Below are 12,766 nucleotides of genomic sequence, written 5' to 3' on the forward strand. Positions count from 1 at the left end.
ATATTCAAGCATGTGAATCTATGAAAGACACCCCAAATACTGGAGAAATATACTTTCCCAGAATGAGAGGTTGAATATAAATACTTTTGCAATAAGCAATGGATTTTTTGTAAACAGTCACAGTTGGTTGCAATAAACAATCCTATTTCCTAAACATAACAATGCATTGAGCTCAATGGTAAATTCAGGTTATTTGTAATAAATTACTTTTCAGATTACTTTTGGAATTCCAGGTCTGGCTCCTAGATCCAGCCCTGGGACAATATTCAGAATCAAGTGGTGAAAGTCGACTTAACTGTACTGATTTTTAAATAATATTTAGCTATTTCAAAAGTTGACACTTAGAAAATATTTCAAAGAAAACATTCAATGGATCTCTATGGCAAGAAATTCAAGTTGCAGGTAGAGTACTTTATCGTTACTTTTGAAATCCAGGTATGAGTACCTAGACTCAGCACTGGGGTCTTTATCAGAAACAGGTAAGTAATTACGTTTGCAGAAATTGTACGATTTTAAAAGAATATTTCAAGATTGCAGAAATCAACACTTAGAAGAAATTTCACAGAAAAGCAGTCAATGGTTTCCTATGGAAGAAAAAGGAGTTGAAGGTAAGTGTAGTTGTGGGTACTTTCCAGAGTCAGTGCTGGGCACCAAGATCCAGCACTGGGAGCTCACCTAAGAGCAGGTGAGTAAATTCGTTTTTGGTACTCGGCTGATTTTTGGTGAATATTTTGAGTTTTGAAAAGTTCACACTTAGAAGAATTTCCAAGAAAAAGCCAGCCAATGTTACCCTATGAGGAAAATGAAGATCGCGGTTTAAGGGTAAGTTCTCGACTGGCAGAGTTGAAGTTCTGGGCATAGACTCAGGGGTCTCCCAGTGTCAGGTAGGTACAGTCAGTTCACCCTCAGCGGCTTCAGGACGGCCGGGTGCAGAGAGAGTTAGGCCCAATGTTAGCCTATGAGGAATAGGGGGGCCTGGTTTGGTGGCTGCTGACCAGCAGGCCACGCGGTTGTGGGAGCTGGGCTCCTGGTCACTCACTCAGGGCAAGTGGGGAAGTAGGCTAGTGTAGAGATTGCACTGCCAGGGCCACTCGGGCGGCTGGGTGCAGGGTGCTTTTGAGCCGTCGGGCGCTCAATGGAAATCAATGGGAATGTTCCGGTTTGGAAAAAGGCTGCAAGCTCGGGGACGATGATGCTTCCGGTGCCACCACCGCTTCGAGAGGTAAGTTGGGTAGTTGTAGGTTAGGTGGGTATCCCGGATTTGGGCACAGGGGGCCGCAGGGCGCCGGGTGCAGGGGTGCCTTTTGATGTCGGAAATCTTACCCTCTTGTTGATCGCGGTTGGGGTGGCACTCTGTTCTGAGGCTGCAGGCTTCTTCCGGAATGTCGAGGGGGGTCCTTGGGTGCCAGACTCGGGGTCACAGTCGCCGTAGGTTCGTCCTCAGGGTCTTTGTCCACTCCGGCACTGGCCAGGCTTGGCTGGTGCAGAGTGTGTTGGGTCCGCGGTTCCGGGCTGCTGCCAGGGGTTAAAAATAGGTTTCTGAGTAGAGCCTCTAATCATGGGAGTCCCAGGGGCTTAGAGCCAAAAGGTAGCCAGGTCCTCCGGGGTTTGGTGAGGTTGCTGGCCACGAGAGATGCCGCGCTGGGGCAGGTCCAGGAGTCAACAGGCCGGTAGGGCTGGGGCCAAAGCAGTTGGTGTCTTCTTCCCTTTTTAGCAGCTGCAGGGCAGGTCTTTGTTCTTCTTGCTCTTCTTGTAGTTTTTCGAATCTGGAATCTGGGTAAGGAAGGTTCAGGGTGCCCCTAAATACTAGATTTAGGGGCGTTACAGGTAGGTGAAGGCCAGGGACCAATGGGTCCTTGTCCTGGGGTGGGTACACCCCCTATCCTGCCTCTCTCCTGTGGGAGGGGGGCAGTAGCCTAATCCTGATAGGGTAGGGCCCCGCATCTTCAAGATGGCGAGAGCCCGGAGATGTGCTTCACCTCGCCTCCCCCACCTGAGGGGTGGGGTGGGCAGGCTGGCACATCCCCTGTCCTTGTATGGGGTTTCCGGCCAAGCTTCCCGCCAGAGTGGGGGGTTGCAGTGGCCTGGGGAATCTCCAAGAGGCGGCATGCCTTTGAAGCTTCCCTTTGCTCATCCTGGGGGAGGAGATTTATCACCTCACCCAGGATGTGCATTGTTGCAGGCCCGGGAGAGCAGGGGCTCTCCCACCCAGGGGTCCAGCAACGTGTCTGCTGTGTGGCAGCCTGGGCAGCCTCAGAGCAGACGTGGATTGTAGGTTAGTTGTAAGGGGGCATCTCTAAGATGCCCTCTGGGGTGCTTAGTACATTAAATCCCACACTGGCATCAGTGTGGGTTTAATGTGCTGAGAAGTTTGATACCAAACTTCCCAGTCTTCAGTGTTGCCATTATGGTGCTGTGGAGCTCGTGTTTGACGAGCTCTCAGCACCATGTACTCTTAAATGGAAGCACTGCACTTACAGTGCCCAGGAATGGACCCGGGTACTGTAGGGGCACAGGGCTCCTGCGCCCACACCATAGGCGTAAAGCACCCAGCTAGAGGGGTGACTGATATATGCCTTGGCAGTGTAGGTGATGGGCATGGCACACAGAGATGTGTGCCATGTCGACTCTTTGTTTTGTCCTGCACCCAGACACTCAGCCTGCAAAGGCAGTGTGTGTGTGTAAGGGTACAGGGCCTCTAAGGGTGGCACAACGAGTGCTGCAGCCCCTAGAGGCCTTCCCTTGCCACAAGGCCCTGGGTACCTAGGGTACCATTTACCAGGGGCTGACATGTGGCTAGGGTTTGCCAATTTGGAGTTGGTGTGTTTTAAGGAAGGAACATATGCCCTGGGCACCTGATTGGCAGGAGTCCAGGGTACACTTAATCAAAGTACATTCAGCAATTTAGCAAAAAGTGGGGGCATACCATGCAAGAAAGATGGCACTTTCTCACATCACCCTTCAAGAAATCCTTCAGCTTCTGGACCATGCAGATTTCATGACAACATTGGATCTCCAAGATGCATACTTCCACATCCCAATTCCTTTTTATCTAAATTGTTTTTTCCCTTTAGGCAGTCCTGACGCGTTTCAGTCAATACTTTGACCATTATCAAAGGTTCACCATAGCATCTGTTTGAGCAGCCACCACAATGCACTTGCTACATTTTATAATTTTTCGCCCCCTGGTGGGCGCCTTCGGTGGGTCTCTGTTGCAAAGCATGCTGGAATTAGTGGGCCACTGCTACAGTTCAATCAAACCCTCCAGTGGGTGATGCCATAAATATTCCTTACGATTTACTTTGTTCGTTTTGACTTTAAATAAAGTCCATTCCACACTCACTGCTGCTCCATCTCAATCCTATTTAAAGATTGTTGGGAACCATACCGAAGTCAGTCTTCGGTGGCGCCTGCTGACCCATTAACGTTTTCATGGGCAAACAAAGGGTTCAATTGGCGCTCTTGCTGGCGGTGCGTGACTCACGGCTGAATCCGCTGTGGGTCAAGCAGTGTTGCGAAACATTTTCAAATAAGGTAAGCCTCTGTAAGGAGGTGATTATATCATTACATGTTCACATATGCATGGTGTATGGTTTATTCTGTTTTTTCATACTATGCTTCATATATATATATATATATATATATATATATATATATATATACATATATATATACATATACATATATATATACATATACATATATATATTTATCCAGTCATGGTATATTTCATAGATTCACATGCTTAAAATCATCCCCGCCGACTAGGTGGGAGTCTCGCGGTACAATAAAACATATACATAAGTCATAAAAAACATTATACAATAGGCTACTATGGACAGTAAAGTCACTACATTAGCCTATCTTAGTCCTTTAGTAATAAGAACCAAATTTGGACCACAGCCAATCAGGCTGCAGCACCCTCTTAGAACCCTCCACAGAGAGGCAAACCCTCAGTTTTTCGTAGCACAAGTGATAATATGTACAGGTAATAAGGGAAGCCTGTCCGGGAAGGAGGGTGGGTCGCATGTGAGTCTATGAAAGATACCAATACTGGATAACTAAAGTTACAGGTAAGTAACTCGTTTTCTTATCCAGTATTGGGGTACCTTTCATAGATTCACATGCTTAGAATCAGAATAGTTAGCAGTAAAAAATCCTTAGATGTATAGTGGATGGTGGGTATCATAAGAAAAACAATAGATACCTCGTTACACCAATACAGCAATGCAATACAACACTCTAACCCAAATAATGGGAAGCATTATAACATATGCAGGAAAAAAAAAATTATATATATATATATATATATATATATATATATATCTGGCGGTCGCCAGTAGATAGTTATAGTTAGGACCATGTTTCCATAGGAAATCTCTATTTTGAATAACTTTGGCGCCGGTTGACGAATCGTTGCGAAATTTTCAAAACTAATGAGGCGCTCCGCTTCGCTCCTACCATGAAAGTCTCGGGGGGGGGGGGGTATGGATTAGTCAAGCGGGGGCCGAGAAAAAAGGGGGGTCCCAAAACGCGTTTTCCCCATGCATTTTCCCATAGGACCTTTAGTCGAAGGTACAGCCCGAACGGCTGAACAGAATTTCTTGAAATCTGTCAGAGAGGTAGTCCTCAGGTCAGGGATGTGCCTTTTGCATATATGGAGTCAATCTGTTCAGTAGTTTCTGAGAAAATTGCAGTTAAAAGCACATACATATCTATAGCCGCGCACCGTGCGTGCACCCCAACGTGCGCGAGCGTAATTCTGATTGGTTGTTACATGTCAGTCAGCGTTTGAATCGGTCGAAATCAGGAAGTGTTGGCCACCATTTTGTTTGTTTTCAGTGCGAGAGTGGAAAAGGAAGGTGGCGAATGTGAAAAGGGGGCAGGGTAGAGAATTCCTGACCCCCTAGCCTTGGTCAGGGGGTCCCTGAAGGACCCCGAAGGCAGAAAAAAAAGATTTTTTTTTTTTTTTTTTTAAATCGCGAAGCTGCGTGCACGGTGCGCGCACGGTGAAAAACCATTAAAAAAAAAATACGTAGTTTATTGAAAAATAAATATATAAAAAAAATTATAATACATACATAACTTAGCATTTAAAAAACCGTACAAATTCACTGAAAAAACCATAGGTTTCACATACGTTATAGTTAGGAATTAGCATTTAAAAAACCTTGCAAATTCACTTAAACCATAGGTTTCACACATGTTATAGTTAGGTGGATATTTCACTCGTAAAAAAACAATGAAATTCCCCCGTTATAGTTAGTTGAGATAACTAACTCGCGCGACCGCCACTCTATCACAAGGATGAGGGGATGAGTGATGCCACTGACCATGTCATGAGTGATGTAATATGTGACGTCCTGAGCAGAGGATTGCGGGCACGCGAGTTATAGTTATCTCAACTAACTATAACGGGGGAATTTCATTGGTTTTTTACAAGTGAAAATCCACCTAACTAGAACATGTGTGAAACCTATGTTTTTTTAAGTGAATATATATAAGTGTGTGTGTGTGTGTGTGTGTGTGTGTGTGTGTGTGTATATATCTAAAGTTACAGGTAAGTAACTCGTTTTCTTACCTCACATATTACATTACTCATGAACGCATTGATATCACTGCAACATTTGCAATGAAATGAATGAAGAGAAAACTGTGCATGGTAGGGGCAGGAGTAATAGTTACCTTACCATATCATTGTTTTCCAACATCTGGAGTTTGCTGTTGCAGAGATATGCCATGTACTGCTGCTGTTAAAATAATACTTTTTTGTTCTGTGACCAATGCTTTGCTGTTGAGGGAATTGAACCTTTCCTTCTAATAACTTTTCCTGCAGTTCATAACAATACTTTTCCAATTCAATTTTTCTTTCGAAGCCGACTGCTTCAATGCCTTCACCATGTGCTTTATTTGATGCAGCTGGTAATCCACACAACTACCCAAAACACATGTGCCAGAAAATACCAGAGTTAGTATTTTGTTTTCTGCTCCTAGCTTGAGGCCTGTGACGCAGCCAGGAGGACCATCCGGGTCCCAGGTAGTAACCCATGAGCCGATGAGTCAAAGCAATCAGCTGCCATGCCAGTAATTTTGCTGGTTATGTGACTCAAGACTTGAACGACTTCTCTTTCCTCCCTTTGAGATATTCTGCAAGCCTCTCCAGAGATGACCTGAGGGATCCATCTTATTGCAGAATACGGCTGTTCAGCTTGCAGTCTTTTTTTTAGGATGAAGCGAAGTTACATGCATAAACATGAGATCCAAAATTTTTGAGTCTGCATTCTTTTTGGGAAGCGTTTGAGGCATGCCTGTCAGTGCAGTCAATTCACAAACAGTAACGTCATAAAATTAAGAACAGTCATTTGTCTCAATTAGCTCTTCAAATTTAGCACCACATAACTAATTTTCAAACTTTTTTTTAAATACTACTCACTCTCAAGCAAAGAACCAGAGGTCAACAACTATCTGGCACACACTAGAGTATTGCATAATCTTTCAATGCCTGGTCAGGCTTTAACATTACTATATAGAAAACTACCGTTTTATTTGCTGGTCGAATTACGTAAACCTGGTTCACTAGATGACATTTCTCGCAAAATAGAAAACATGCACTGAACTTCAGAAACGCAAAATGATTAGTTTATGGCCAGGTCAGGTAGATAATTACCTTGTGGACTGTATCCAGGCTGCCAGGAAGGAGGAGGTTGGCTGGTCCATCCATTGGCAGTTGGCACAGCTCTGACACCCCACTGGCTGATGCCCGCCTGACCTGGTGATTGACTTTTGCTATCACGAGGCTCCGCCCGTTTCACTTCGACCTAAATAAACAAATCAGATACTTAAGGAGATAGTCGATGGTCTATGCCCCCCACCCTTGTACCACCACAAATCCCTCCATTTGAATCCTCAAGACTAAACCTAGCATTTTGGGACTTAACTCTAAAAAGTCTACTGCAAGACTTGCATTCGGACAATGAAATGTCATCTAAATGTTTCTTATAAATATAGCTTGTACCCATGAAATACTAAAATGTGTTGAAGTCACAATAAGGTACGATCTTTCTTCCCTCCAAAATGGGCATATCTGCTGTTTGTAAAGCAACAGTGCCCTCCGCTCAGCAGTGCTGGGCCGTGCAAACTGGACTAGTTAAAATTAGATTTAGCCCTCAAATCAGAGTACAATTGTATTTCTCAACTGAAGAAGATACTCTTACTGTACACATTCTGTGATGCAAAGAATGGGTGCGTCTGGGATCTCACAGAAGGCATGACCTAACTGCTTGGCTAAGAAATGGAGGCAGGTATATGTGAATTGGCTTGCATATGATCTTTTTTGTGCAGATACTTAAAAGTATTTTCTATAAAGTTAGTGTAAAAATGTCTAATGGAGGATAAAGACTTACCTTCCCCAGGCTATCGCTTTAAGAATCTCAATTTAATTAACTTGCATAAAATGTCAGAGGGGATGGATGTGGGAAGAGAATCTTACAATACATCTAACAAAAGAGAAAGTAAACAAAACATGCAAGTAATACAAAAATGGACAGTTTGAGTAAAGAAGCAGCAGCAAATATTCATACTGTGTTGTCAGTTTGGAATGCTACAAAATGTGTACTATTAAAACAAATTTTGATTACACATTACCCATACTAAAGCCTCCCTGGGATAAACAAAGCTATGGTAGTCAGGTGCTATCTGAATTTCCACAACTTTTTAATTTAGGGACAGTGTGAATGGACAGCTGCATTGATAGCCCGGTTTCTTTAGTGTACAGAATCATGAATTTGGAAATAACTTCCACATGGTGGGTGATGTGGCTATTTCGGTTTAGTGATCTGAGTAGACACTGAAACCAAAAGTTAAAAAAGATGGTCAGCCAGGGAGAGGAAAGCAGCTCTAAATGCCAGATATGCAAGACGTTAATTTTAGATTTCATCTACAAGATGGCCCAGGCATAAGCCCTCTCTCTATATACATATGATGCTCACTTTGACAATTTTCAAAGGCATAAGATGCCATATTGAAAACACAATTACTACAAAACATTGCAGCTCCAAAGACTGTAACCCTATATATGAGCCATTATCTCTGTACAACTCTTAGAAATAAAGATAATGACCCATTACATTAATTTAGTTTGTAAAGATTTCATCTAACACTTTTTGTAAGCATATAATTCACTTAATGTTTCCAATCTGGATTTCTGTAGCAGAATTCCCACTTAACAAGTGACTAAGTAACAGGCATGCATTTAACCAAATCACCATCACAGCGCTCTCATGAAGCAACTGTTGAAGTTACAGATATGGAGAAGTTACTTGGAATCCTAGCTTTCCTCCAATGGAATCTTCAATAAAGAATGGTTTCCTACTTCTAAATTTAGTTTGCCTTCAGGAAAATTGCAATTGAATCATACACACGTTAGTCCTGCCCAAGTACGGGGATCCAGGAGCACTTTTTCCAAAGTCACATTCTGTGCAGTATTTTTGCCTTTCTTCTCAAAGGCGAGGAAGTACAAGTGACACAAAAGTATAATTTGGCAAACTGAACACAGGCTATATTGGTAATTCTATTAATTTGCTTTATAAGATGGAAGAAAATATATTAATTCTCTAAAAATAGTACTAAATGAAAATCATCATTGCAAAAACATCCTTCACAAAGTCTTTGTTTTGTTCTAAAGTGAATGATAGGGATGGATGTATCTAACTGTATAAGAAAGACAACAGAATACTGTGCCTTTAAGGGGCGCCTGACCTTCAGTGTCACATGATGCCCTGTAGGTGGCAGCTGACTGCTCTTCCATCAGGAGGGAGGGAATGAGGGTTTCTTATGATTTCAATGGAGTCCACTGATGGAGAACTAGGATTAAAGGTAAGAAACTACTTCTTTAGGGCTTCTATAGATAGCATTGAATAAATGGTTACCTCATCCCCTAAATTGGGAGAGAAGAACAATAGTTACTTACCTGTAATCTGTGGTTCTCCAGTATTTGGGGTGTCTTTCATAGATTCACATGCCTGAATCATTCCCCGTCGTCGGAGTGGGAGTCCCACGGTACATAGAAAAGCAATAATTATGCATATAACAACCAAAAAACCCTGGTAACCTGAAACCAGGAAGTAAAGTAGCCTAAGCTACAAGGAAAAAACTTGCACATCTATGACTATCACAGTCATTATATCCAGTCCAAACTGCAGCCAATCAGGCGACAGCACCCACCAGAATGTTCTCCTCAGAGGCTCAGGCTCTCAGATTTTCTCGCACAGGAGTGAACCAAAGTATAACAGCCTAAAAAGCCTCCGAGGGGAGGTGGGCGGGTTGCATGTGAATCTATGAAAGACACCAATACTGGAGAACCACAGATTACAGGTAAGTATTGTTCTTCTCCAGTATTTGGGGTGTCTTTCATAGATTCACATGCCTGAATCAGAGTAGATAGCAGTACGTAACCTCATGCTCATAAGACACTGCTTTGTATCATAGACCATATACATTATGAAACAGTATAACCACAGAGAAATACATGTGTGCTTCAACATATGCAAAACAATTTCAAGATAGAAATAGTATGGAAAAAAGCGTCTTATAAAAGCATAGTGGAGGAGGGAGAACAGAGGCTCACCTTATTTGAAAAGATTGCGTAGAACAGCTTGTCCCACTGATCCATCCGCATCACTTGCAGCTTCCAAACAGTAGTGTTTGGTAAAAGTATGTCTTCTGGACCATGTTGCCGCTTTACATATTTGATGAAGAGGCACACCGGCGAAAAGAGCTGTAGATGAAGATTGCTCTCGTAGAGTGTGCTCTTGGGGTCGCTTGCAATGGTCGTCCAGCTTGGTCATGACAAACAAATTGCAGGAGAAATCCAACGAGCTATGGTTGGCTTTGACACTGCATTTCCTTGACGCGGTTTACCATATGCTACAAATAGTTGGTCCGATTAGCGCAATGTTGCTGCCCGCTGTAGATAAAACTTCAGACATCTTTTGAAGTCAAGAGAATGCAAGGCTTTTTCTGCAGCTGTTATAGGATTTGGGAAGAAGGTCTTCAAAGTTACAGGTTCATTAAGATGGAAATCCGTCGGAACCTTTGGCATAAACTTCGGGTTCGTGCGTAATACTACAGCTTCAGATGTAAATTGCAGAAAAGGTGGATGAATAGTGAACGCTTAAAAGTCACTAACTCTTCTGGTTGATGTCAAAGCCAGCAATAAGGAAACCTTCCAAGAAAGGAACTTTAAATACACCTTGTGAATGGGCTCGAAAGGGTGCCGCATTAGTTGTGAAAGCACTATATTAAGGTGCCAAGACGGAGGTGGACGCCGGATAGGAGGGAACATCCGGAATAACCCTTTAAAAAATTGTTGGATGACTATTGGAATAAAGAGAGTTAATACCATCCTGCCGAAACCTTGAGATTGCCGCCAAGAACACCTTCAGGGTAGAATGGGAAAGACCGGACCTTGCCAACTGTAGGAAGAAAGGCAGAATTTGTTCTGGTCTTGCATGAATAGGATGGAGATTAACAGACTGACACCACACGCAAAACCTCTTCCACTTTAGTTTGTAGGTTTTAACAGTTGCCGGTGCTCTAGCATTAGCCAAAACTTCGACAGTCTGGAGGGATATCTAGGTGTGCAAATTCAAGGTGTTGAGGAGCCATGCTGCTAACCTCAGCGATGCTGGGTCCGGATGACAAATTTGGCCATTCTGAAGGGTCAAAAGCTGCGGAATTGGTCGAAACTGTATGGGCTCGGTCTCCGAGAGGAGGAGAAATTCCGTAAACCAGTACTGGCGAGGCCACCTGGGAGCAATTAAGATCATGCGGCAAGGTTGTTTCTTGATCTTGCGCAGAACTCGTGGAACTAACTGAATTGGTGGAAAAGCGTAGGCATATATTTGCGACCAATTCATCGAAAATGCATTTCCCAGTGAGTCTTTGTGGGGAACCGAAGTTGCAAAGAATGGGCATTTGCGGTTCTGGCTGGTTGCGAAAAGGTCTAGATCGGGATGCCCCCATTCCTGAAACACTGTCTAGGGATGGTTGATGTAGCTCCCATTCGTGGTTGGACGTTGTGGTTCTGCTGAGGGAATCCGCCAGAACATTGGTGATTCCAGGGACGTGAATGGCTTTGAGGCTGATCTTGTGATGAATTGCCCAATCCCAAATCTCTTGTGCTTGCTGAGATAGTGGTGATCTCATCCCGCCTTGCTTGTTCAAGTAATGCATACTGGTCGTATTGTCTGTCCATAGTATGCATGCTCCTCTGATGATGGCTCGGAAGGATTTCAGAGCCAAGAATATGGTTCGCAGCTCTAGGAGGTTGATATGCCACTTTCTTTGTTCTAAAGTCATTGACTGTCATTCCTTGAAGGTGCGCTCCCCAACCCTCGAGGGATGCATCTGTGGTGATGGTGAAATCCGGCATTTCGACTAGAAATGCACAACCTTCTCTCAAGTGCTTTACCTGGGTCCACCAATGAAAAGCGTCCCGCATTCGTAAGGTGATGCGAATGACATCTTCGAATGATCCTCTGATCTGGAGCCATTGAAAATTGAGCTCTTCCTGTAACGGCAGTTGGGAATGAGATGAATGCAGGACGAAATCATCCCAAGGAATGATTTGTATAGACAGACTGAAATGCACTCTTTTGATAGCAATGAGCGCGCGAGGTTGCATATCTAGATTTGCCTTTCTTTTGACACAAAGGCCTTGGTCAGTTTTGTGTCCAGTGTTGCTCCTAGGAAACTTCTCTGCGAAGGAGCCAAATGCGATTTTTCCAGATTTGTGGAGAGACCCAGAGACTGGAAAAGCAGGAGGCATTCTCGAACATGTTCTGATACTATTTTGAAGAAGTGTAGTCGCCGTTGACGTTTGGTCAGATAAGGCAGACGCCGAAGTTGCCGTCCAGACCTGCATATCCGTGCAGGTAGACAAAAGAGGCGCTGACAAGCGCGCCGATTGAGTCGATGATGGCGGTATAGGCAATGACACCTGTCCTGATATAGAAGCGGTCTTCGCCGACGAGACGTTAGCCGTCGACGAGGCGATCTTCGTCGACGAGGGTGTTGACGACGAGGCGATCTTAGTCGACGAGGGCGTTGACGACGAGGCGATCTTAGTCGACGAGGGCGTTGACGACGAGGCGATCTTCGACGACGAGGGAATCTTCGCCGATGGGGCAAACGGCGACGGTATAGCAATCTTCGTCGCCGATGCAGCCGCCGATGAGGAAGTCTTCGTCGACGAAGTGAGCGTCGACAATGAAATTTTCTTACTTCTTACCGTCGACGGGACGGAGACGAGTGATGACACTTCCTTCGTCGACGAGATGGGCTTGACACTAACCGAGACCAGCGTCGACGGAGACGAAGCTGAAGACATTATCATAGCAGGCCTCGGCGACGAGAATGTAATCGTCGACGTTGAGATAGCATCGACGATGATGACCGTCGACGACGGAAATTTTACCTGAGGTAAATTCCTGTCAGGAAAACTTAGATGGCATAGTTTTTCCTGATTTCCTCGGGGCGTAGCAGGCTTGGTTCTTGAAGGTGGAGACATCTTCCTTGATGAAGACGAAGTCTGGCCAGAGCCCTTACCAGGCTGGGTTTTCCTCAACACCTTCGCCCCAGGAGAAGAAAACTCCTTCAGCCACCCTTTTTCTGGAAGAAATAGAGGATCCAGAGGCACTTTCTACCTCCGACAAAGGGTTGTCTTTATCCTTGATCTTCTGTAGCCACAGAAGTAGGCGCCCTTCTC

The 12,766-nt window shown here is 44.3% G+C and overlaps 1 protein-coding gene across 10 annotated transcripts in view; it reads right to left on the bottom strand.

Annotated features, from left to right (window-relative positions):
* Positions 1–12,766, bottom strand: part of DAZAP1 (DAZ associated protein 1) — a 585,407-nt gene that overhangs the window by 264,167 nt on the left and 308,474 nt on the right. For all 10 annotated transcript variants that reach the window (XM_085638285.1, XM_085638289.1, XM_085638284.1 and 7 more), the window contains exon 8: positions 6,668–6,818. In XM_085638285.1, coding sequence (XP_085494411.1) covers positions 6,668–6,818 — 151 coding nt within the window. The remainder of the gene's footprint in view (positions 1–6,667; positions 6,819–12,766) is intronic.

This window comes from Triturus cristatus, chromosome 12, assembly GCF_964204655.1.
Source record: "Triturus cristatus chromosome 12, aTriCri1.1, whole genome shotgun sequence".
NCBI lineage: Eukaryota > Metazoa > Chordata > Amphibia > Caudata > Salamandridae > Triturus > Triturus cristatus.